Source organism: Pectinophora gossypiella, chromosome Z (genome assembly GCF_024362695.1).
Source record: "Pectinophora gossypiella chromosome Z, ilPecGoss1.1, whole genome shotgun sequence".
Classification (NCBI taxonomy): domain Eukaryota; kingdom Metazoa; phylum Arthropoda; class Insecta; order Lepidoptera; family Gelechiidae; genus Pectinophora; species Pectinophora gossypiella.
Window position 1 is genome coordinate 7,855,402 of NC_065433.1, and position 27,642 is coordinate 7,883,043.

At 37.7% G+C, this 27,642-nt stretch overlaps 1 protein-coding gene across 6 annotated transcripts in view; it reads right to left on the bottom strand.

Annotated features, from left to right (window-relative positions):
- LOC126380500 (pleckstrin homology domain-containing family G member 5) overlaps nucleotides 1–27,642 on the bottom strand; it is a 70,624-nt gene that overhangs the window by 38,132 nt on the left and 4,850 nt on the right. For all 6 annotated transcript variants that reach the window (XR_007568480.1, XR_007568481.1, XM_050029944.1 and 3 more), the window contains exons 3-4: nucleotides 19,182–19,299; nucleotides 12,152–12,407 (exon numbers count right to left, since the gene is read on the bottom strand). Coding sequence is in view for 4 of the 6 variants with exons in the window: in XM_050029944.1 (XP_049885901.1) it covers nucleotides 12,152–12,407; nucleotides 19,182–19,299 (374 nt within the window). In the remaining 2 variants the exon portion in view is untranslated. The remainder of the gene's footprint in view (nucleotides 1–12,151; nucleotides 12,408–19,181; nucleotides 19,300–27,642) is intronic.

Here is a 27,642-nt window from a genome sequence, read left to right on the forward strand (position 1 = left end):
GTCTTGTCCTTTTCGTCACTTTGAACGTGTATTTAAAAATCGAATTAAATAAATAACATGACTCGCGACCGCAAATAACATTAAAATATTTATAGTCTCATAAGCATTGGTCAATCTATACAGGCTTCGGAATCATGTATAAATCGGAGGTCCGCCGAATTCGGGCTGCGGTCCCAAAGCAATCGCACAAGCTTGAAGAAACATTTTCCTTATTACAAAATATTCTTATGTTGCGTTTTCGGGACAGGCACGCTACAGATATTTATACTTAGTTTGATTAAGCGAATGTAAATGGACGGCCATTGTGATAAAATATTCATTAGTCCTACTATACTCTAATAAGTATTTAGTTTATTTTTTTATTATTTAAGTACTTTTTATTAGGTGTTTGTTGAATTACAAATGATATTTGTTTTCACTATTTCTGTTCGTATATAAACGTCATACGGTTGGTTGTTTATCATTCACCGGAAATAAACACCGAGTTTCATACACGAGGCCCGCGTTGATTCAAAACTTTAATATTGCATCTGTCACTACATACTATGATAGTTAAGTAGCTACATACAGGGTGTTAGTGTCACTGTAACGAATACTGAGGGGGATGATTCAGACCACGATTCTGAGTTGATATCAAGTGTAATTTCCTGTCAGAAAATTAATGAAAATTATAATTTGTTTTTTTAAATATTTTCAGTTCCATATTTTTGCGACGGAAAATTTCACTTGATATAAAGTTTTCGTTACGATGTCACTAACACCTTGTATAAAATATAAGTCTTCTTCTCTCGTGTGGCTTGTGAGTTCATTGACCGAGCTCATCAACCCTTGTGTCAGGGTTACTATTGACGCCAACGGCTCCGTCTGACGACGGAAAATTCCACTTGATATCAACTTAGAATAACGGTCTGAATCATCCCCTTCAGTATTCGGTACGATGTCACTAACACCCTGTACCTACCTACAATAGACATAGTTCCATATAACGAACTTTTTACAGAATTTATATAAGATTGTGATTTGAAACATCTTCAATTATTAACCAATTCATAGGTATTGTAATATCGTTTGCAAATGAATGGGTTAAAACTGAATCTTGGACCTATTAAACGTAACTAACAACTTCTTCACTTTGTCAAAATCGAAGCAAATATCATATACCTAACCTGTAATATTATGTTGTTTCTAGTTTATTACAAATTATATGTAAACGTCGTGGATGGCAAACAATTGATGGAAGGTTTTGGCTGAGTTGACCTTTCTGGCGGTGGCCTTTCTCTATGACTTTCAACCGTAGTATAGCATTAACTACATCACGAGTATATCAACTCAACACTCAGTGTGTACTGTAGCTCAAAGTTAACTAGTAAGTATGAGAATAACGTTGATTTTGTAGATACTTATGACAATTTAAACTGAAAACATTCTATTCAACAACATTCTATCAACCTGAAATTGATTCTTATCAGGGCTTTCTAATTTGGAGTACTTACTAAAGAGATGACGGTACCTTACGAAAAGATCTTAGTTCGTCATTCGTTTTATATTTGTACATCTAGCCATGGTATAAGAAAACCAGGTATGCTCAAAACTGCTAGCATTTCAAGGTTAGCCCAGCTGACGTCATACTACCCTAAGTTGCCATTTCGTAAAACAAAAATTCCCCACGTCCAATGTTTTTCATTTACTTTGCAAGGAAATGTTGCACTTTTAGTAAAAGATTTACGTACAGTTTGAATGACCTTTGTATATGTGTACACTAGTCAGTAATTCACTTAATTTTCAATAATAAAATTTACGTCCATAGAATGTTGGAGATACCAATTTAATGGTAACATTTACATCATCAAGGGCTAGCAATGGCGGCTTGTCATAGAATTGAGCATACCTGGTCTTCTTATACCATGCATCTAGCTAATCAACCACGTGATCAAATAAAACGTGTGTTGGTAGGTACCTAATAGTGGCGAGATGTTTGTTGTTTTGGTTTTCCCCGAAGGGTAAGGCAAAGGGCACTATGCCCATACAGCCATGTCTTATGTAATTATTTTTGATGATTAATGAAATGATGAAAGATGATGACGATTAATGATGAAACCTAAGCTCCCACCTTCGGAGCAGACTCCTACTCCGAACCCGAAACGAAATAACTCAAAAGTCCGCATAAACTTTTGAGTTATGAAGCGGCTTGTTGGCACGAAGTGAAAATAGATAAGTAGATACACTTTGTTTATTGAATATTCCGATATAATAACACTATCGCGAATGTTTTCCGACTAACTTAATGAGATCATTAACCACAAAACACCACTTCGTATTAATTATTTAGATTATTTAATGAAGAAAGCAACCGTCCCGTTTCCGTTCCCGCCAAAAAGCCGTATCGTAGATGAATGTTGCAAAACGTCTTTTTTATCAATCTTGAATGTATATATAACCACGGATATATCCTCGTTGAAAGAATGAGCTGTGGATTGAATTTTATTACTTAATCGACAAAAGTTGAATAAAACGTTTACTAAGGGATAGTTACGCTACGTAAGATACAATGACATGTAATATAATAATGGCCCCGATTCCTGCAAACACCGCCTAACTTTATTTTAAGTTATATCCGTCATTTTCATATCCGTCGAAAAAGAAAGGGACGGATGATACACAGCTCTTAATTTTAGGAAGAATGAGTAAATGAATGTGTCGGGTTATTGACTGATGTAAAATTTTTAGACGGTTGGTTTAGATTTGTGCTTAAAATTGACGTGTGTTCCATAAATTTTATGCTTGTCAATTACCCGTCCCTTTCCTTTTCGGCGGATAAGAAAATGACAGATATAACTTAAAATAAAATTAGATGGTATTTACAGGAATTAGCACCAATGATTTATATCTCCATTATTAATTTTCGCAATTGCATATATAAACGTGTCAATTTCTACAAGTCGTTAAATATAACCCTTGCGAATTTGCGTTTTGTGTCAACGATATTGCATGCATAGGTGTTAGTTAGTAATATCTTTTAATTAGAATACGTAGGTACTTTCTTGAAATTGAATAGGTCGAGAGCACTGAGTGATTCAGAATAGCGTAAGTACTTAATTATATGCAAAGTATCCTGATAACGATCTCTTCGCGATAGTTTAAAACAATGCAACGTTGTCGCTTGATCTTCGAAGACTTCTTCTTTAGATTTTCTTTGTATTTGCTAATTTATAAAATATTATGTAAGTAGTTATTTAGGAAGGCAACAATGCGTGACGTCGTCAGATTTTATTCTGGAGTCGGCGGGCGGCGGTCGTTTGCACCGCCGCCGCGTCGTTCGGCGACCATTTCTCCAGACCCCTCCCCCGCAAAACATCAAACAACGACCCTAACGCCAGTTCGATATACATTTATTATTTGTCTATTTACCAACTATCTCCCTCGACAAATATTCTTCGCAGAAACCTTATTCACTGCCAACATATTGCGAATGACATCACATGTAATACACAGTCATGCGGCATATTCAACAATATCATATTTCGTAATAAATTTGGAACATTCAGTGTGTTTTGTAATTAAATGTAAATTAGTTAATTAATATAATTACCTACCTATGTGAAAATTCGAGCTTATATCTTATGTACGGTTAGAAAGGCAACTCGAATACTGAAAAGCTACAAGTACAAAAACTCGAGGGAGGGACGGCCGATATGAGGAGTCATTTATTTGAATGATTTACATTAATGGTGGGCATCCGTCTTCATTGTATTTTGCGTGGGACCGGCAATTTGGAAAGAAGTGGATGATAAAATGATAAGACACCCGAGGGTTGTCACTGGCGAACTACTTTACGCGTATAATTGTTACACAGATCACATGTCCTATAGTATTTTTGTTAAACGAAGTGAATCAGTTAGCAATTTAACAATTATGTAGTCATTAAACTTTACAAGTTACCTTTATTACACATAGTGCTAAGGTTTGAAAAGGAAATTCAGAAGAAAAGTGTTGCGTTGTGACAAGTGTTGAGCGCTTGCCTTGCTCGACTTCCACTACAGGCAACATGGCAGCATGCCAACGTGGTGCGCTATATTGCCAGCTCAGCCTCTAGCTATGTCCACTATCGAGCACCTGCACTACATTTCTCTATTCACACCTAGGGTGTCGCGCTACGCAAACAACACCTGGACATCCGATATAACCGCCCCATGCCAAATACACCATCGAAACAGCTGACAGCCAACGTTTCGATCCAACCGCGAAGGTTACCCGTTGAACTGCGCATTATTTCGCTATTATTGTAATTCACCTCGTCTAGTCTACGAAGTTTTACCCCAGAACAGATTTTAAAAAGCTGATGTGTTTTATTTCAGGCATATACAGTTTAAAACGTTTTTTATCTCTGACTTGATTTTGCACGCATTCGTGAATATTTTCCGGTCAGTTATTAACGTCGGTATTTTGACCGGAAAAATATTTCGTCATGTGATGATGTATAATTGAATCAAACACTAACGGCGTTCCCATTATAAAAAAAAAACACAAATAAGGTTTATTGTAGGCTTCGTTTATCATTATAAAGCAAATTACAAAAGAGGCAAACTTAGAAGTACAACGAAAGTTAATTTGACACAGTGACCGAAGCTGTTTCTCTGTAAGTGGAGGTTCAAAGGTCTCGATTATCTGATGCGATTATCGCAGTGCGTGTGTGTGCGGTAATCGCGCCGTAAACGAAATGTGTGTCAATAGGGTTCCCATACACGCCACGCCGATACCCGCATACACCCGTATCAAACACATCAACACCAACACATAGCGTGCTATGAATACTCAACACCCTAAATCTCCGGGGTGAACTCAACTGCAGCTCGATAAGTAAACCAGTTTCAATGACGTTGGCATTTTTGTCGAACAAGCCGGTAGTCTTGCATATCAAAGGCGTAATTAAGAGATCAACGTCAAGGTGTCGTTTGGTAGCCGCCGCACCTGCATGCGTCACTTACATCTCCTCGGTGGCCGACGGGTGAATGCGACCCGGACATGCTCTTGGATTCAGATGCTCAACTGACAGAACAATTTGTAATATTATAGGTAGCTAACGCCCCTCTCTACGTATCACATACAACAACATCCCTTCAAAGGTTCAGACCTGCGTGCAAACATACAAAATTATGGTCTAAAATGTAAGTAAGTATACCTACATTACTAAGTTAACTGTAGCAAAACCGCGCCGTCGATTGCTGACATAAAGCAAACTACTAATATAACAACAAAAAATTAATGTTCTGACGAAAGAAAATAATATTATGACCGTTATATTAAGAAAAATACCAGCCTACACAGCTTCGATAGAGGTCCCCAGGTGCAGTTAATGTCCGGTGGAACAAAACTAAGCAGGTAATTTATTGATATCGCTATAATTACATTGTCACCAAAAAGCGGGTTTGTTACAATGTTGTATTTAGAGCGGCCGACGGCGGAGGCAGCGGCGGCGATTAACGCGAGGCAGGCGATAACGGTGCTCATGTACCTACAGCTTGGGCGAATAATAGATTGTAGCGTGTAGGTCGGCGCCGCCGCCCGCCGCCCGCCGCCCGCCGCCCGCCGCCATAAAAGGGCGGGCAGGCGCGGGCTCGCTGCACCTTGTATTCGGAAGTAATGAACACGCCACTACTCATACTTATATATTACTTATACATTTATACATGTATACTTTTTCTTATAATCTCGGTTTAAAAGGTCATCTTAGATTAATAGAATCTTGGGTTACTCATTCTTCTTTAACTTGAAGAAAATTTAATGTAAGTGTATTATACGTATAAAGTTCTGCGTCATTCAATTTATCTTAGATTGTCACCAGAAACAGTGAGAATAGATTTTATTTTTGCGCCGCCTTCAACTGTATTATTAATCGATGGGACGACATGAAAAATCAAATTTCTTCAGTTCCGAAATTGAAATAATTTATGAATTATCACCTGTACCCGATTTCGAAAATCGTCGATCGAAAAAATATATTTAAGTAGTTGGAATAAAAGTCGAGGATGTAAGTGTCAGCTGGAGGGCGTCAGCTCCACATCCATTAGCATCGCTTCCGTAACGAGGGGAAACGTTTGATCGGATATTAATTTATTATTCGAATATACGTCATATCAATACACGGGCCACATACGAGCTGGTCGTAAATTTTACTGTCAATACGTACATTACATCTGCATATGTATATAAGGAAGAAACCGATAACTTGAAAGTACCGTTATGTGAATGTATGCTCAAGTATAGAGTAACTTGATGATAGAAAACGCGAATAGAAGTCAACCGTGTCCTGGGAGTAATCAGAAAAGTTTCGAGATTAAATGTGAGGGGATACGTACTCTACCTGAGCATAAACAAAAAATCTCCACCTGGAAGACTTTCAATAACAAAGATATACCTACCTGTAACGTCGTTTGGAGTAGACCCGTGACCTGCCTTAACTGTTTCTGGACAGAAGATCGATGTGTGACATCTTTGCATAGTCGTATTATAAAATTGTCGCTGTTTGTTCGTCACCCTCATAGAGGTTTTGAGTGGAGCATTGTAATGATTGGATATAAGTTAATTGTCCGCGGACATGGAGAACTAACGACGGGCGCGGTGACTGATAGTGGGGAGGTTTGTGTGGCCCACGCGAGCGGAGCCGCAGACGGCCGCTAGTCTTTTAATAAGGAGGAATTCCAAATGAGAAACGGCAACCGAATAAACGTCACTTTAATGTAAAAGCAACCTTATCTGCCCGAATGGTAGCCATTAAGCAAATAACATTCATTTGCCAATTTGTATCAACCTGATGCAGTTCATTGGTAGAAGTAATTCCAAAGCGTTTGTCCAAGTATTTACAAATAATAATTAACAGTTAGCTCGACCATTATATACGGCGACACGGCTGACCACCAATCACGATGGTCTAACAGAAAGCTCGGTGTGGCGTGGTAGTGCTCATCAGTGGCAGTAGTTCATCATCATGCGACGAATGTGCTTCTGACTACCTCTATAGAGAATATAGTTGCGAGCGTATGTTATATATTATGTGTTTTTTGTCAATTAACTGTACAATCAACATATTTTTGTTTTTAATAATTTCTCAACTTTGGCAAAGGCTAGTAGTGTAAATAGAACAGTTTGTATGTGAAATGCGCGTAGTCGTCGGAGGTGGGCGAAGGTGCTGTTTACTTGAAAATTGGCACCGGCACCACGGCACAATATTGGATTCACAACAAAAGGAAAATTCTCATATTTGTTGATTTATTTCTTTAAACGACACTTTCTGGAAATATTCCATGATTTCTATTCGTACATCATGATATTATTTTTTAATGCAGAACACAGTACCAGGGAAAACTCCCAACAATAATTTTAAAGGAAAACATAATTTATGTGACATTTTTTTTATTCTGAGTGTTCTTCGTTAGTTTATCTCTGAATATTCCTCGAGTTTAGATCTTTTCCGAAATTGATTCCGGTTTTCGCATTGAAACTTCCTGATTTTATTTATTACAAATAATAATTAACAGAACTAACTTCTATTTATTACTTCCTTTGTCCTGTACTTAAGGCACTAATAGGCAGTAAATATTTATTACAGGAAATTATGTTTTGAAATGATGATTGTATAAGTGTAATAGTTTATTGAAGTTAGTTATAAAGGCATGAGGGTAATAAGCATCGCTCCCGCCGCCGTTACCTTTGCTGCTGACTCGAGTGCTGTGATGTGTATGAGGGTTCTGAAGGATTGACTTGACATAAACAATATTCTAATCATAAATCACAGATGGCGGCGCTGGCAACACAAACTCACACGCTGAGCTTACTAGTACGATTGGTTTCATTACTTTATAACAGATTTATCTTTAGTAAGTAGGTGTACACGGTAGCTGTTCTTTCCACCTTTCTGAATGTGCAAATATTGAAATTAAAATGATAGAAAATCCTATCTAGTTCTTCTTGTGTCGTATGGATTGTGAGATCGACCTACCTCATCGACCCTGGTGTCAGAATTACTTGAGTAAATAAACTTAACGGATAATCTTAGTTTCGGTCAATCGGGTGTATCAATCAGCCTGCAATATCCTAATTTACCCTGCAGTATCCAATGTTTTTATGATTATGTCCCGACAGTGATTGGAACCCGGGACCTCCGGATGCTCAGCTACTGAAACACAGAGGCCGTTAACATCCTGTAATCTACCCTTACGATTGAGTACGAAAATGGCGCGCTTATCCCGCGTAATGTATTTATTTGCGAAAACAAGACGTAATGGAACAATGAATTAATGCAGTAGTTACTGAAGTTGGTATTAATAGTGCTTCCTTGTACCTTTTTATGCAACAATCTCCCAGTACTACTGAATTAAAATCTGATGCACCTTTGTAATGGTTAATGAGCACTTAAAAATGTTTGCGGCCATATTTTGAGAAGTACTGTAGTTACCGGGTCGTATACCGTATATTACTACGACGAATATATTTACGAATATTTATCAACCAAAAATGTCTCTACAACGCTCATTATGTTCATGTTATTTTGAGCAGGTTTATTTTCATTATTGTGGATGCTTTTACATTCTATACAGTAAATGCCTGTTTTGTTTTTGTAGGACGAGGATAAATTATAATCTAAAACATCCATTTTGCCGAAAACCTTGTTTCATTTCTTTGACCGTCCTCTAGAGTATTCTCCGAGGAGATTGGCAAGTTTTCCGCGGATAAAAGCAGAATTTCGACAGAAACTAAGTATGAAGTATAACTTAGGCGCCTTACTTATACTTACGCATTTTTTATATTTAGAAATAATAGCAATTTGTATGTGACTCTCTGGTACTCTGTCCGCTCTCTGGTACACGTAAGTATAGTGTATTATTTATTCGTTATAATTTCATAAGCGCCCTTTGATAAGGGACCTCAAGCTAAGGTAATGTTTGTATTAACTACGTGTATAAATAAATAAATAAATGTTTTATTGTCTTGGAGCAGAACGGGCTGCAAGTCGTTGGTGATAAAATGTATTCAAAATGTTAACTTAACGTTTGATTACTGCTATCAAGATACAGTTTGTTGTGAATACAGAAAACATTGTACGACCTATAAATAAAATTGCATTGCATTTGAACTAGATTTGCCGAAGTTTTGTAGTAGTCAAGTCGCGGCCGCCCCGTGTCGCGTCGATGCTCTGCGTGACTCCGCCGCCGATAAACGCGCGCCGTTTATATCGCGGTAAAGTTAACCGCGGATTTAATGAAGCACCTAGGCCTAATCAATATAAACTCAGATTTTATCACATCCACGAAACCGCTACGAAACTCCACGACGCGGCAGCGGGACCCTCGCCGTCGGCTTGTAATAATCTCCGCTCTCCATCCGGTCTGATTCAGCAGAAACTTTCCAAGTTTCGTAATAACCGCTAATCAAAACGAAGTATGCGAGGAACAATGTTTTCGACAAATCCAAAACTTATTATTAAACTTACCTCTCCTGGGGCGACGCCAAACTTTACAAACAAAACGACGAAAGATATAGAAACCACACGTATAAAAAAAAGGAAATAAAATGTTGAACCTTCTACGAAAACTTTTAAAGTTGCATTAAACTAAAACCCGGTGAATTTAAACTTTAAAATTACAGACACTATTGAAACTATTTTGCAAATTATGTTTTGAAACGCATTGGTGGTTAAATTTATTTATTGCAAGATTTTTGTAAATTGGAATAATCCGCAAAATGTTGGGACCGACCGGCGTGGGAGCGCCGTCGGGCTCGCAGCGACTCCCAACTTACTGAGATCGCGGGCCGCCGCCGGCGGGGGTTATATAGCCGCCGCTGCCGGGCCCCGGCACCTTGCGCGACACACCTGCGCACTATGCCCTCTTCACCTTCTTCCTCCTACACAATATTTGCATTTGACCAGTACTTTTCGTGGGCGCGAAATCAGTTTCCGGTCACTTTCCAACTTGAATAAACCAACTATTTATCTTTGAATTGAATTAAAAGGGGTTGTCGAACTTAGTGTGATTATCGCGTTGGCTTTCCGTTGATCGAACCGCTACGTAATGGAACTACTCGCAGTCAGCTGGCGGGAGGCATGAATCTTGACGAGAAAAATCTTTTTTTCTCACCGTCCGTCAGGATGTCAAATAGTAATCGATGAGCAGGATGCCAACGAACCAGTAGATATTTTTGGACAATATTACCACACTTTCTCCGGCAGACACAAACATTTTATTTCCGTTTAACAATTTTAAGAATAGATATCTTTTTTACAATATTTTTGTACTTAATTCTTCTTCTATCGTGTGGGTTGTGAGGTGAATTACCAACCCCATCAACCCTGGTGTCAGGGTTATTATTGAGCCGCCAAAAGCCCCTGACATGGCTCATGTAACGACTACTTACTTACATCAGTAAGTAGTAACCGGGACCAACGGCTTAACGTGTCTTCCGAAGCACGGATCATCTTACTTTTTGGACAATCAGGTGATCAGCCTGTAATGTCCTAACCAAACTAGGGATCACAAAGTGATTTTTGTGATATGTCGCCACCGGGATTCGAACCCGGGACCTCCGGATCGTGAGCCCAACTCTCAACCACTGGATCACGGAGGTCGGAGGAGGTGTACTTAATTGATAAACCAAAATTGAATTAAATTTCACGCCAGTTTCGGCACTAATGCTGTCTAAAAATTAAGTCATAACCCGAAATGATTGCATTCAAAATTTGGATTAAAGACACACTATAAAGAAAGGGTAAAATACAAGTCATGGAAGATATTGGGGGGTCACTGCGTGCATCACGCGATCAGAACATAAACAAGGTTACCTTTGATGTGAAATCAGCTTACTACAGGTCGGTTTGGGAATATAAACACCACCTAAGTTTGCCACCAATCATTCCGATACGTTTAAGTCTCTAACTTTGTAATTGTATTAAATGTAGAATAAATATTTTGATTTAATGATTTTGAATAGCTAATTAAAATGGCATTTTGTAAATTTTTAATAAACACTAGCGAGGTAAGCGCTTGAAGTAGCTGAATTAATAAATAAAGTAGTTTTTAGGCATTAAGCGCCGTTCATCGCCATCTGTCTGCCTCTTGAGCCCACAGACTTCGTAAAGCTTTTTTATATTTATTTTTCTTATTATAAGCGACCGTCCGGGATAGTTGGGTGAATTTGAATTTTCCGTTTTTATTCGAGAACACTTTTCAAACTCTAATAAGGTTTGGGTTATTGGCTATCAAATGGTAAATGAGCACAACACCAGTGTAGTACGGTCACGAGCATTAATATGTATACACTTTGGTACCATGTCACATTAACTTTTTCGACAAATTGAACTGTAAGTCTCACTAAATGTCAAATATGTTAGTGCGACAGAGTCCTAAAGTGTGTACATTATATTGCTCATAACTGTACTTAAACAGTAGATTCTGGAACTAGGCCAAATTTTACAACAATTTTCAAGGCAGACACGGATAAATTTTCGTTTATTCAATATTCATATTTCTTTTACACCTACCTATTATACTAGCTGTTGTTTTTTAGTTGTCATTGGAAGTTACTCAATACTATACAGTACAAAAAATCTTACACTTTACTTGCATATTAATTAAACACAACATTAGGACAATCACGAATAGAAATAGACAAGGCCTTATTGTTTAATAGGACTTTATTTCGAAGCGTCTTTGGGTGCAAAAACTTGCTATCCACATATCTAACTATCTTCAGCGAGGAGATATAATTGGCTTTGAATTAATATTTATAAATAGTTATTACGTAATTTAACAGCCGCTGTGGTCTACTGGTTAGAGCGTTAAGTTCACGATCTGGAGGTCCGGGTTCGATTCCCGATGGGGACATTGTCGAAATCACTTTGTGATATTGTCCTTCGTTTGGTAAGGACTTTACAGGCTTGAATCACCTGATTGTCTAAAAAATAAGATGATTCCGTGCTTCGGAGGGCACGTTAAGCCAACCCGCAGTGGAGCAGCGTGGTGGAGTATGCTCCATATCCCCTCTGGTTGATTGAGGGATGGTCTGCGCCCAACAGTGGGACGTATAGGCTGTTTATGTTTAATTACGTAATTTGTATTTGTTTTCCCCCGAACGTTAAATAAATAATATTGTGACTCACCTCAGAGTTTTCTGGTATCAGAGGTCTTCTGCGGAGACTGGTGTCCTGGTAGCGGTTGACAGGGTCCTCGCCTGAGACTGCGCGCTGGTAGGAGAGCCTACGCCCCTTGGAGTCCACCCGCGGTCCGCACAGCCCGTTCTCAGGTATAGTCGTGAAGTCCGAATAGGAGTGGCACACCTGCATCTCCCCCGACTTCTCATCTTGTATAATACGTCTGAAGTAATTCGTGAGACCCTCGCTAGCCACCCACGTCACCCTGGAAAATACATTGTTTATATTAGACTAATACTTATACAGGGTGTTAGTGACATCGTAACGAAAATTTTGAGGGGTGATTGAGGCCATGATTCTGAGTTGATATCAAGTGGAATTTTCCGTCGCAAAAGTATGGAACTGAAAATAATTTAAAAAAAAAGGATATGAATATTCAGACTGAAAATTCCACTTGATATCAACTCAGAATCATGGTCTGAACCATCCCCCTCAGTATTCGTTACGGTGTCATTAACACCCATACCTACTTGTATGGCTACTGTATGAAGTTGTACGGGGTGTAAGTGACATCGTAACGAATACTGAGAGGGATGATTCAGCTGATTATTCTGAGTTAATATCAAGTGGAATTTTCCATCGCAAAAGTATAGAATTGAAAATAATTCAAAATAACTAAAAAGATATCATGAATTTTGCGATGAAAAATTCCACTTGATATTAACTCAGAATCATGGTCTCAATCATCCCCCTGAGTATTCGGTACGATGTCACTAACACCCTGTATAATTAATAGTTCGTTTCGTGGAGTGGAGTATTCTCCGTGAACGATAACGGGAGCCCAGCAGGGCTAACATGCGCAACAAACGATTCAATAAATTTTGTCGAAATCGATAAGCTTTTTTCCTAACATGCGTGCTACGTGATTTTGTTTGTATTTTAACAGAACACCATGACTTATTTCGGTTCACATGTTAGCACCAATCGACAAAACGACATAATTATATCGTCAGAACCGATAAAATGACCGTGACAAAATTTTATCAAATTGCACGTTAGCCCTAGTCGTCGAGCAATAACATAAACTGCCTGTATACGTCCCACTGCTGGGTACAGGTCTCCCCTCAATCAACCGGAGGGGGTACGGAGCATACTCCACCACGCTGCTCCAATGCGGGTTGGTGGAGGTGTTTTTACGGCTAATAGCCGGGACCAACGGCTTAACGTCCCCTCCGAAGCACGGAATCATCTTACTTTTTCGGACAATCAGGTGATTCAAGCCTGAAAAGTCCTTACCAAACAAAGGACAGTCTCACAAAGTGATTTCGACAATGTCCCCATCGGGAATCGAAACCGGTCGTCGAGCAATAGGGAAACGAAATATTATGTATAATACAGGGTATTTCTACATATCCATTTATGTATTAATGAGTATTGATTGTGGGAAAAGTTATCTATCTAATAATTGCTAATTTCGTTCTTTCGTTGTGGTAGGTAGCCGTCATTAAGGTGCACCATAAGTCCAAATAAATTGTTCAGCATATTTTGACCTGAATTGCTATAAAACTAGAGTAGGTAAGGTAAGGCTAAATTTTGTATCATAGGATCGATCGCATACGTTTTGTCATAAACTGCAGCTCATATTTGATTTAATATCAAAATGTCGCAAAGCTGCATATTTGACTGCACTAGATAAGTTCCTAGAATATTTGTATTGAGGCATTTGAAACCAAAAGGAAAAACAATTTGTACGTTTGAAAATGTAATCATTTCTTTACTGGAGGTGGGAATAAATAAATGAATTTCCATTTATTCACACAATAATTAAAAACAATAAAATAAATAATAAATAAATTAAAAAGGTACTAAAATTAAGGCGATCTTACTTGTTTGTTGCTACGTATGTCCAGCAGTGGAAGATTTCCAGCTAAGGAATTAAATATGATAGAATTTAAGATGATTTAACGAAATGGTTATTACATATGTGTTTTTATAGTGTCAACGAATTCTTTAACTATAGGAATAAGTCTTAATAATAATATAATTAGGATATGTATAAATATTTGCACACCTGCTTGCAGGTTGAATACATGCACTGTGTTACTTAGAATAAGATCTTTAACTTTGTGTTCTTGCAAATAAATGATTGATTGATTGATTGATTGATAATGATGATGACTTGTTTGTTGAGAAAATATTCATGTAGATAAATTATCACAACTCAAAATACCATTCTTTTGAGTTGTCAAGACGCGTTCGGACGACGCGCACAGTACCTACGGTTATTCATGTCCCGAGACGCAATGTCCATACTGCAGATGCGTACAGTCTTAGAGATCATTGTGTAACGGCGCTGGCGCAGCAAAGAGGATCTACGTTACGACGATACACACGATTCATCTCACTCTCTTGCGACGGTCCTTACAAGAGCCGTACGCGTATCCATTGTACGCTTGCGCAACGTATTCCGACTACGGTATCGCTACGCAGTTACGTTATTAGATTTCATGTGCAATATTCACAAGCAAAAAACTAGTTTCACATAATGAATGACGAACGACATCGACATGAGAATACATACGTATCCATTCATATGCATACTTACAAAAAATATATCGCGATAGTAAATATGCTGGGCTGGCATTTTAAATATGATTGGCCGCCTGATACGACACGATTCGTTTATAATGAAAGAGGGGAAGGGGTAGACCTAGGAGAACATTTATGAAACAAATAAAAGAGAAGGCGCAGATCGTGAGGTATCAGGAGACCAGGTGAAGGATTTCGCAGAGAGAAGAGAGGCATGGTGATTACTCCACCGACAAGAGTGCAGCTCTTAAATAATGAGAGAGGTACTTACTTTAACTATGTCGGCTTGTTTCACGCGAAATCGAGTCTTCAAAATCGAGCGCAATATAATTTTATAATGTTATCTCGTAGCAAGTATATTGCAATGTTTGGGTCAGAATAACAAACTGGTACTTAAGTACCTAAGAATTACAGAAAACACTAAAATTTTCATGAATTTTTCGACAGGAAATACCACTTGATATCTAACTCAGAATTAGGGTCTGAATACCCTGTATATTTCTAAAGTTTGTTGTACCCATCCACAAAAGTAACAGTGTGGATCCTCTCCTGTTCCTTTTTTGACTTCACTGGTTGTATAGTATTGTTGAAGGTCTTATTTTTATTAAATTAGTCTTAGACAAGGTTTGAGTAGGCTTAATTCTAGCAGTACCGCAAGTACTAAATGGCTGAATAGGTTTTTAGCCTACTATGCTTTTTATTTAACAATCTAGTCTTAAAATAAGGGCTAAAAAGCCTAAAGTCCTTTGCAGCACTAGTATAGGTACTAGGTAGGCCTAGGCAGGGCACCACTATACAATAGGTGTAGTGGCTTGTAAATATTTTATTTCTCGCTACCGAGTGCAGTGGTGGTGGCTCCTGTGCTGAATTGCATTATAGAACTTAAAAACATTATATTGCTTTTTCGTTAACGTCCATTTTTGTGAGAGCAAAATTGAACGTTAGAAAAAGTACCTATTATTTTTCTGCTAATGTTAGATTCCTGAGTACCTATGTAGCGTGATTAAAATTGTGTTTTGAACTGTAAGTACATGTAAATTACAGACGTGATGTCAAGCAGTCGCCGTTCGAGGAGTCGCTGTCAACGCTACAATTCACTTGAAGTCAATTTGTTGTTACACAATACATGAAAAGTATTTTGAATGGAACATATTTTGTTCTTTTATTTGTGATTTAGTAATTAAGCGATTTAGTACTAATTACACTACTTGCTCGGAAATGTTGATTTCACCTTAACTCCCCGTACCGCGTTCCCGTGAAAAAGGGGCTTGGCAGACAGACGATCAGCGGACACATAGAAAAGTGATCGTATAAGGGTTCCGTTTTTTTCTTTTTGAGCTTCAGAACCCTAAAAATGATGCAGCCGTGTATTCAAACATTGCCGTTTACCTATTACATTTGTATGTTCACTATACAAAATCCATACTAATATTATAAATGCGAAAGTAACTCTGTCTGTCTGTCTGTCTGTCTGTCTGTCTGTCTGTCTGTCTGTTACTCTTTCACGCCTAAACGGCTCAACGGATTTTGATGAAATTTGGTATGGTGATAGATGATAACCTAGAAATGGTCATAGGCTATAAATAATCACGCCATCGTTCTTAGGGGGTAGGCAGTTGGCAGATAACTAAATTGATTTAGTGATTTGTAGTCGTTTTTGTTGGGACTTTTGCTCTTTCACGTCTAAACGGCTGAACGGATTTTAATGAAATTTAGTAAGGTAATAGTTGGTTATCTAAAAACGGTTGTACGATCAAATTGATCACGTCATCGTACTTAGGGGGTAGGAAGTAGGCAGAAAACTGAATTGAGTTAGTGATTTTTTTATGGTTTTTGCTGGGAGTTTTGTCTATCATGCCTAAACGGCTCAACGGATTTTGATGAAATTTAGTTAGCTGATAGATAGTAATCTAGAAAAGGATATGGCCTATTAATATTTATGCTATCGTACTTAAGGCGTAGGCAGTAGACAGAAAACTAGGTTAGTGATTTTTAATTGTTTGTTTTAAAAGTTTGCCTCATTCACGCCTTAACGTCTGAACGGAATTTTATAAGACTTGGTTAATTTAAAGATAGGATCTTAGGCACGGACACAGGCTACTTTTTATGGCGGGAAAATACCTCATTCCCGCGGAAATCTAGATTTCGTGATCGTGTCAAGAAGCGCATGACGCCATAGCTACTGGAATGATTTCGATGTTTTTTTTTAAACTGAGTGACCTCAAGTTAGTATTTGATCACTTTTCTAACTTAGAGGGTAGGTAGGCGCCATAATTTAGGGAATTTATGATAAAATTTTGATGCAACTGTCTTTATTAAACAGTTATATCTCATTCCTACAGGAACCTACACATAGCTATAGCTAGCTATCTATTAACATTAAAACTCTTTCTAGAATCACATTACGCCAATTAATTGATCTGATTTGTATAAGTTTTTTTATTCAACTAACTATTACATTACATACAGATAAAATCTAATTACTTACACCACATAATTAATATAGTACTACATGACTAGCTACGCTTTAAACTTGAGGAGGTAATTCGATAGACATTTATACGAACTTTAAGCCCAGTAATCAATAATAGTAATAAGGTAATACTCATTTTAGACAAAGAAACGGATAGGTAATCAGTTCTTCAACGAAATTATAACACCTACACTTAGTTTGTTTACTATTTAACGAGGGAAAATAATCCTTACTAATATTATAAATGCGAAAGTAACTCTGTCTGTCTGTCTGTCTGTTACGCTTTCCCGCTAAAACCTCTCAACCGATTTTGATTAAATTTGGCACAGACAATCTTTAGACCCTGAGAAAGAAAATAGGATACCTTTTATTGCGAAAAGAAGGGACGAAGAGATTGAAATAGGGGTTGAAAGTTTGTATGGGATATTTTAATTTTAAAATATAAATCCATGAAACTTTATATTTAAGCACTTGATAAAAAATAATTAAACATTTGTTCTAGCGTTGCTGAAATTTCGACCAGTGAGGGGGTGAAATGAGGGTTGAAAGTTTGTATGGGAGTTCGTCATTTTTGGGGATAAAACCACGAAACTTTATATTTAGGAACTTGATAAGAAATAAAAAAACAATTTGTTAAAGCGTTTTTGAAAATTCGATCTTTGAGGGGATGAAATAGGTGTTGAAATTTTTTATGAGGTTCGTCATTTTTCAAGATAAAAATATTAAATTTTGTGTTTAGGCACTAAATAACAAACAAAAAATCGTTTGTTCAAGCATTTTGAAATTTTTACCAGTATGGGGGTGAAATACGGGTTGAATGTTTGTATGGGTATTCGTCATTTTTGAAGATAAAACCATGAAACTTGGTACGTAGGTCTCTTAGGATGTGCAGAGTTTTTCAACAAACGGATTTTCCGAAATTCGAACGGAACGGAACGGATTCGGAACGGGAACTACGAAGCCAAACTTTTTGTATACAAAATATTAACCACTGAACCTAGGAACATGATATTTAGTAGTTTTGGGTGTATCAAGTTAAAAAAATTTGGCTTTTGTAGATAAAGTTCCTTTTAACGAATACTCTGCATCGCCGCCACTGCCGTCGGTCGTCGTTCGTCGTCGCGCACATTCGCCGAAGTGTGGCGGCAGTCAACGGCGCTGTCTTGTGGTGGGGGAGCGCACGTGGTGTATACGTGGCCTGCTCGCGAGTGTCGAGTCCAAACAATTTCTACATTTTAACAAATAATAACAAAATAGCAAACGTTGTGTACAAAAAAGTTTTAAATTAGGTCATTTTAAAATATTTTTGTACACAACGTGACGCTGACCCCTGTAAGTGTCTTGGACATAAGGGACCGATAAATATTCCTAGGTAATTTCTGCCACTCAATGGAATACATAGGTACTTTATAACGACTGTAAACAGATATTTTTTATTTTTTTTAAATATACCTACTTACTCTCTTTTAATCACATGCTATACCGTTCCTTTTATATAATCCTTAATATTCAAATTAAAAGTACGCAGACGAAGTCGCGGGTACCAGCTAGTATAAATATAAAATTGTGTCGTTGAGCCTGACACAAGGTTACAGTACTCTGATTTCGTTTCCGATTTCCGTACGGTGTGGGTCTTGCAAGGAAATTGAATAGCACCTGATACTATGTTACCTATATCCGTTAGTTTACGTGTTTCACTGACTTTGTATGCATGGAAATTCAACTTACTAATTGAATAGTAAAATTTCAATAAAATAAACCTTGGGTACGTACCTATATCTGCTATTATAGCATTTTTGCTATATCTGCTATTAAGTATAGCAGATATTATAGGTAGCAGGTAACATGTACTTTGGCATATATATACATATCCCTAAAATGAAATACAGAAAATGTCACAGGGTTAATTTAAAGGACGGAAATAGACAGTTTAGCGTGATACAACCAAAGACAGTTTTAAAGTCGTACTTTACTTACCGATTAGACCTATTTGAGTTTTTCCGTCTTCGCGTGTTATGGGTGGTGTCAAGCCCGGAGCTCATGGATATTGCGCGGGAGTTCAGCAGCGACTCCTGGATATACGCTTCATTCAGACCTGGGGGCAAAATGTTTTTAATTATTAAATCAATTTTTTTTATTTATTTATTTATTCACAATTTATATTATTAATATTATTAAATTTGTTCGGGTTCAAAACTCTCCTGAGTCAAATTAATTCCACTTTATGAGTTTTTTCCTAAGCATAGGTAAGAAAGTATTTGAACAAAATTCCTTAGACGGCATCGACTACTGGGCCAGACAAATGGGGAGCGCTAATGGCTGACTCTCTCACTCAGGGTGCCTAGGTGGGCGCGTTTCACATGATGAAATTCAACAGAAGCGGCATGAACTTCCTGCCTCCGAGCGCATTGGCAATAAAATTAAGTAAGTCCTCTCTAAAGAATAGGTATATACATTTTACAATATTACCTAGTGCAAGATTTTCGGAAATTGTTATCTTTAAGACAGAGTTGATTGCTTCTATTGAGTGTACTCTCGTCCGCTATACTATACGAAGCTATACTATATTGTTTGCAACGTCGGTAGTAACCTAGGAGCATCTTCTTCATCTATCATGTATACTGTAGTCTGTAGCCAGAGCGAGATAGCGAAGGTATTATAGGAGTAACAGAGGAAGTTTACTCCACTAGAATTAAGACGGTTGGTATAACACCGAAGCGGAGTCGAACTTCAGCGATCTATTATATTAGTGCTCTGTTTTGATTAAATTGACAACTTTGTATTAAATTGTTTGTCTACATCGATTATTAGAATTGATATATGGTTACCTTATAGAGACAACCTCGTAAATGGCATCATGAAAAACTCCTTCCAAAAATACTTTGAACACGCTACTTTAACGGTTATCAGGAACAGAACCGGCCAGGACGTAAAGTTGGTGGACAGGAGTGATGGGAACCAGAGAGCTTGGCATCATTACACTATGCTCCGTACATACCATTTTCAGTTACCGTGGGGAAATTGTGCCAAATTGTGGTGATAAGAAAGAAAGAAAGAAAGAAACGTTTATTATAAAGGGACACCACAGTAACAAATATAAAATAAATAACAAATATATAATATAAAACACGGAGTAACACATAAATAAGAATGTCATCTGCTGTCTTACGGATCTACTCATTCATGGGGATACCAAACATGAGTCGTGTCTGCCTGATGAGACAATCACACGGTCGCACTTGTTTATTGATTTTGTCATAAGAGTAATTTGTTTATGGGAATAACAATGTTGTAATTTGTAACTCATGAATCCAGGTAAATTTTAATTTTAATTGTTACCCGTTAATTACTTAATAATTCAATCTTCTTCGTCTTCTTCTATTGTGTGGGTTGTGAGGTGGATTACCAACCCCATCAACCCTGGTGTCAGGGTTACTATTGAGCTGCTAAAAGCCCCTGACATGGCTCATATAACGACTACTCACTTACATCAGTAAGTAGTAACCGGGACCAACAGCTTAACGTGCCTTCCGAAGCACGGATCATATTACTTTCGGACAATCAGGTGATCAGCCTGTGATATTACCAGATTGTATTGTAAATAAGCACGTACTTGGTTATTAAAAAAGGAATAATGTAATGGTTACATGAATTATCTTAGACATATGTCAACATGGTTTTGTAATAAATGCTAGATTATTCTGTTTGATCTTTTTTAGTTAGCAACACAAAAACTTAGTTGTGTTGTGCTTAGTTGTAATTATTTATTGTATAGTGAGTAATCATCTGTTCTTTGTTTGGTAAGGACATTGTAGGATTGAATCACCTGATTGTTCGAAAAGTAAAATGATTCCGAGCTTCGGAAGGCACGCTAAGCCCTTGGTCCCGGGCTACTAGCCCAAACACCTCCACCAACCCGTAGTGGAGCAGCGTGGTGAATGCTCTATACAACTTCCGGTTAATTGAGGGGAGGCCTTTGCCCAGCAGTGGAACATATATAGGCTGTATATATTTATGTTATGTATAGTGAGAAATATTTTTTTGGCAAGTATTGTCTAATATTCAAATAGTAATACAGGGCGTTAGTAACATCGTAACGAATCCTTTAAGAGATGATTCGGACTATGATTCTGAGTTCATATCATGTGGAATTTTTCGTCGCAAATGTATGGAACTGAAAATAATTAAAAAAAAACTAAGATTTTCATGAATTTTCCGACAGGAAATTCCACTTGATATCAACTCAGAATGATGTTCAGAATCATCCCCCTCAGTACTCGTTACGGTGTCACTAACACCCATACCTACTTGTATGGCTAAATGTACCTACTTGTACGGGGTGTAAGTGACATCGTAACGAATACTAACGGGGATGTTTCAGCTGATTATTCTGAGTTAATATCAAGTGAATTGATAATAATTAAAAAAAAGAAAACTTAAAGAAATAATGAATTTTGCGACGGAAAATTCCACATGATATTAACTTAGAATCATGGTCTGAATCATCCCCCTTAGTATTAGTTACGATGTTACTAACACCCTTTATATGTATATCGCAGTCATTTGTTTGCTGCAACCAGTTTTTATTTATTAATACAATATGTATGTTACACATAGTTCTGTTTATCAGATTACCTTTCACTGTGTTAACAGTTTTATTCAAAGTAACTTTAAATATTGTTACAGTTATTAAACTATGCGTATTGATAACCAAATTGATTGTTTTGCCACAAAAAATAGTGTGGTTTAAATCAGGAATATTATTTTACTACATCTGATATATTGTTATTATTTAACCAGATTGTTCAAGTTTTGTTTTGTTTGTTGAAGTAAAGATTGTTCAAGTAAACAGTAAGTACATTAAAGATATCTGACACATAAATATGACAATGTTTCCTGTTTAATTTTTTTTTAATTAGCTTATTTTTTTATGTAAGTACATCTTAAAAAACAAAATAATATACAATCTGTCAAATAATACTAAATAATAATAATAAAGCTCGGAGCTCGGTGGCGCAGCGGTAAACGCGCTCGGTCTGCGATTGTTGAAGTAAAGCAACTTTCGCAGAGGCCGGTCATAGGATGGGTGACCACAAAAAAAAAGTTTTCATCTCGAGCTCCTCCGTGCTTCGGAAGGCACGTTAAGCTGTTGGTCCCGGTTGCATTAGCAGTCGTTAATAACCACCAATCCGCACTGGGCCCGCGTGGTGGTTTAAGGCCCGATCTCCCTATCCATCCATAGGGAAGGCCCGTGCCCCAGCAGTGGGGACGTTAATGGGCTGGTGATGATGATGATGAATAATAATAAACAGAAAATACCTTAACTATAAACATTGTAAAATTAATTATATTCAGGTTAATAGAAGCAGATATATTTTCTACGTGAACGATCAGGTGTTTTATTATTTATTCTTCTTTAAGTTCTTTTTGTTGATTTTTTTATTTGCCTTTGCCTCCTTTTCGCGGAGTTCACTTATTAATTTACGAATCAAATTGAAAAAAGAACGGTTCCGTATGAACTTACGTACATGTTACGTCGTTCTTTCGAAAATACGTTTCCTCAGGTAAATGGGATCCTATCACTTTGTATTCCTTAACATTCCCTTTTTAAGCAGGTACGAGACATTCAAACTGGATTCGGTAGTTTAAAAATGAACCCGAGATTCGAAGGCGTTACTGACTAACGCTTTCTCTTAACTGGGCTCTCACTCTATCACGGCTTGTGTGTCTAATCGTGAAAAATATGCTATGGTTGAATATGTTCCATTTTTATGTGGTTGTCGATTGGATATATTTAGATTTAGACCCGCATACAGATAAAAAAATATATCTGTGTCTTTGAATTACAAGACCCGACGGGCGGCCATCATTGAGCTTCGTGTGATGTCACATTTCACAAACTTTGTCCGGCGAAGTAGTTAATGCCATCTGCGGCAAATCTACAATAAGTCACGTCAAAAACAAAAAAAAAACAAAAACATTTCACAAAATAAACACAAACTATGTGTCAGGTTTCAAGTAATACTGTTTGACAGTTTATTTTGCTTATTGAAATGCGACGTCACTGGGAAAAATGTCATGTGACCAACCACTTTCGCGCGAAATTTGAAATGAATGAAAAAAAAAATGTTTTAAGAATATAATATATGTTTTGTTTTTTGTATAAGCATCTGTAATTTATAAAATAGTCAATTAAAATAATAGTTGATTGAACTTTCAGAAAAAGAGAAATAAGATAGAAACAGTAGTAAAAGTTTTGATTAAACAGATATAAAAAGCTTAATAAATAACCAAGTATACTAACTACTTGTACACATGTAGGTACTTCTGATAAAATAAATTTGGTTGCAATGGAGACATCTCTATAACGTTCCTTTGTATAAATAAACTAGTTTCGAGAGCGCGTGACCCTGTTCTAACCCTTGATTTGTCGAGATACCAGACACAATAGATTTTACATTGTTTCTCGTGTTAATCTGCTTTCCAACACAATGCAACAATACAATATAGAAGTTAACATATTATTGAACACACAATACGATGTGGAGTATTTCCCTCTAATATGGACATACCCCACGTCGATGTTACATAAATCAAGGTTTCAATTTCCATACTTAACAGCGTGCAGTTAAAACTTTCTGAAACAATATTGTACGTCTTGTGAGCTCACTTTTGAAGGCCGTGAACTTTTAATATGTTTTATAGGTACACAGATTGGCGAAGCATAAATTGAAGAAACTTTGGGCCTCGACACACGGGTACTTTAGTACCTCGGGGTCTCCATTTTGCGACTATACACAGCGCTTATACTTAATAGGTCTCAAAAGACCTGTGCTCACTCCACCGCGTCGGACTAGGACCGTGTCAGGTACGGACCGGCGCATGCTGGACGCTACTATGCTCACTGCAACGGAGCAACATCAGTAACCCTGTTCTATCCCTGTATTGTACGAGAATTCTGGCCGGTCCGTGCATGGCACGCTACGGTGTTGGTCGATGACGGAACGATCTAGTGGGCGTTGCGCCATAGAAATTCATACAAAGAATATTTTTTTTTCTGTGCTGGGAGGGATACGGTCCTAGTACGATACAACGTAATGGGCACGGATCTTTATAGTCACAAGCCTTTCCTCTTCGTATATTATACAAGTTCGTTGCCCTAAATTGTCGCGTCCGGGAATCAAAGCCGAGACCTCTGATTTGGTGGTCATAGTTTAATCGTTCATCAATTGAACATTACTCTGAGATACTAATAAAAAAACCAGAGGTATGAAGCAGGCATAGTAGACTGGCTCCAAGCAGCTAGATGGAGTTTGAAGTATGTACTTAAGTACCAAATTGAAATCCAATGTAACTTGCTGTTTATGTTGAAGAAAAAGAATTCACAATGTAACTACAATATGAGGACTCATTTCGCAGAGACAAATGACTCAGGCTTTTGAATATATCACCAACTCGTACAAATTATTCATGAATAAATAATGAGATTAGACTCTGGAATGGGGCGAATAGACTCGACCTTACACAGTCTAGATTTCCAGACTGAGTCAGTGCATCTTGCTGTCAATAAATACAGAAAGGGTAAATGATTAAATGAGTACTTTTTACATTAGAGTCTCCTACTCGTAGAAGTGTGTAGTGTACAAAATATACGTTTTATGAGGGACTTTCCAGGCTACGTTCGTCAACAACAATATAGATGGCGCTGTATATCTTTTTCCCTCTAATTTTATGAATAACAGACATACTTATGCAACTTTTATCTCTGTTTTTGAGTTCTCTATTTATTACACCCATTTTTATTCTGATCAAAATAAAGCGAAGCAATATAGGTAGCTACGTAATTCTATAAATAATGTGATCCAAATATCAAGCAACAATTGCTTTTTATATAAACCTTCTGCTCATCATCATCATCATCATCAGCCCATTAACGTCCCCACTGCTGGGGCACGGGCCTTCCCTATGGATGGATAGGGAGATCGGGCCTTAAACTATCACGCGGACCCAGTGCGGATTGACGGTTATTAACGACTGCTAATGCAGCCGGGACCAACCGCTTAGCGTGCCTACCTTCTGCTAATACATTGTATTTTGGAATAACTGTGTACGCGAGTAATGCAAAATAGGTAATTATCACGTAAAAACTGTACAACGCTTTCTATATTGTGTTCGGTGCACGTAGCCTGGAAGGCCCCTCATTGATTGGAACAAGGTAAGTAAATCTTACAATAATTTGATTAACCGGTAAACTCTCGTTTGATGACTAAACGCAATTCACTAAACAGAATAGCAAATTTCATATTATAGTATTCCTTATTTCAGAGAAATGTATTTTCGGAGGTATGTGACCTAACCTGTATTGGAAGGTCCGACAGGCAGTCACTTCTGTAAAAAACCGGACCTATTAAATCTTTAGGTCAGGTAGGTGGACCCTGTGAAAAACGGGATAATTCTAGGGGGATGAGTATTCTTTTAACTTTTTACATATACTTACGTTCATATAATACGTATGCGTATGTATCATGTAGGTACGTAGCTGTAAGAGTATCAGGGGAGGAGAAGGCGGCTTCATCGACAAAATGAGCCCTGGTATTATTCCCGTGTACCTACGTAGTGTGCCAAGTGGGCATTTCCTGATTGGTGTGTGTATACAGGGTATAAGTGACATCGTCAAAAATACTGAGAGGGATGATTCCGCTCATGATTCTAAGTTTACATCAAGTGGAATTTTCCGTCGCGTACCCACACGAGTACGTATAGGTGTTAGTGAAACCGTAACCAATACAGAGGGGATAATTCGGACTATGATTCTGAGTTGATTTTTCTGTCCGAAAATTCATGATTAAAGTGTTTTTTAATTATTTTCAGTTCCCTACTTTTGCGATGGCATTTTGAAATTCCACTTGATATCAACTCAGAATCATGGTCTGAATCAACTCTCAAAAAGTTTTCGTTACGTACGATATCTCTAACCTGTATAACCACAGCAAGCCCGACGTAGTGGAGAATGCTCTCTACTTTTTAAAGTTTTCCTTGTAAGAGACGTTCTATCTTACTAGCATTTTGTTGGGGCGCAACTGTGGAGTCTTAGTGAGATTAGGCCCTTAAGGTTCCAGTCTTTAGACTTATTTATTCTGAATTGAAACTGTAACGAGAGACTTTTCAGGATAAGTTCCCTAAAGCATATATGGATGGCGCTGATCAGATTTAACGTGATATTACATAATATCTTCTCATTACTCGGGTAAGTACATAATTATTCAAAAATACAATGTAACAGAAGTAGATATAAACATGATTGTTGCTTGATATTTGAATCACATTATGTATAGAATCATGATCATTAGAATCGTGTCGGACGACGCTCAGAGGGTAGGCCCGCTACAAGGTGGACCGACGATCTGGTAAAGGTCGCGGGAAGCCGTTGGATGCGGGTAGCGCGGGACCGATCGTCGTGGAGATCCTTGGGGGAGGCCTATGCCCAGCAGTGGGCGTCGTACGGCTGATGATGATGATGTATAGAATTACGTTGCTGCGTATAGTGCTTCTCTTTATTTTGATCAGAATAATAATGGGTGGAAGGTGTAATTATGCCTGGGTGTAATAAAAAGGGTCATTATTTATATCCAAAAATAAAGATAAAAGATGCATATTATGTCTGTTATTGTAACAGTAATAGCTAGTATTTATGATATCTGCTACCTTAATACTAGTTCCATATTATATTTTGGACACTGGCAACACTGTGAGCATTAGTATGACGGTTAATCATGGCGCGAAGGGCATAAAAGGCGCTCATCCATCCCAGAACGGGCATTCTATCGTTATCGCTAGCTGGAGTATAGACCTAAGTCGAATCTATGCTGGTCGAGTGCACCACTAGTTGTAATACTATATTGTGAAAGTTACCAAGTGTATTTACAAATAAACGGTCGAGTTGTAAACTGATCTTTGAGTCTTCGCACTGTCCCTACTGAAGGTTTCATTATGAAATTAGATGATTAAACGACGGAAAATTTTAAAGCGGCGTCTATATTGTTTTTGAGAAACTAAGCCTTGGAAGTTCCTCATTAGAAACACAGTTGGCTATCGACCAATGCATGCGGCGATACGGGGCGGCGTCTATGTACCACGTCGCTCTAATAAAGCTCGCTGAAACGCGGGTGTTTAGTTTACCATGCGATGTATGTACCTCTGATTATCACTATTCGGAGTATAGTGGTGAACTATTTAGCTTGGTCTACTATCTTCACTTGTACCCAAAAGTGGGACAGTGGGACGTAGAAAGGGTCTACACCCTTTAACGATATTTTCTGGCGCAACTGACCTACTTTTCACAATGTCTTACCACTCTCCTGTGTAAATTAAGAATCATCAATTTGTCGTTGCTTCGCGTTTCACAATATCTAACTATATTTATCACGCTTATTATTAA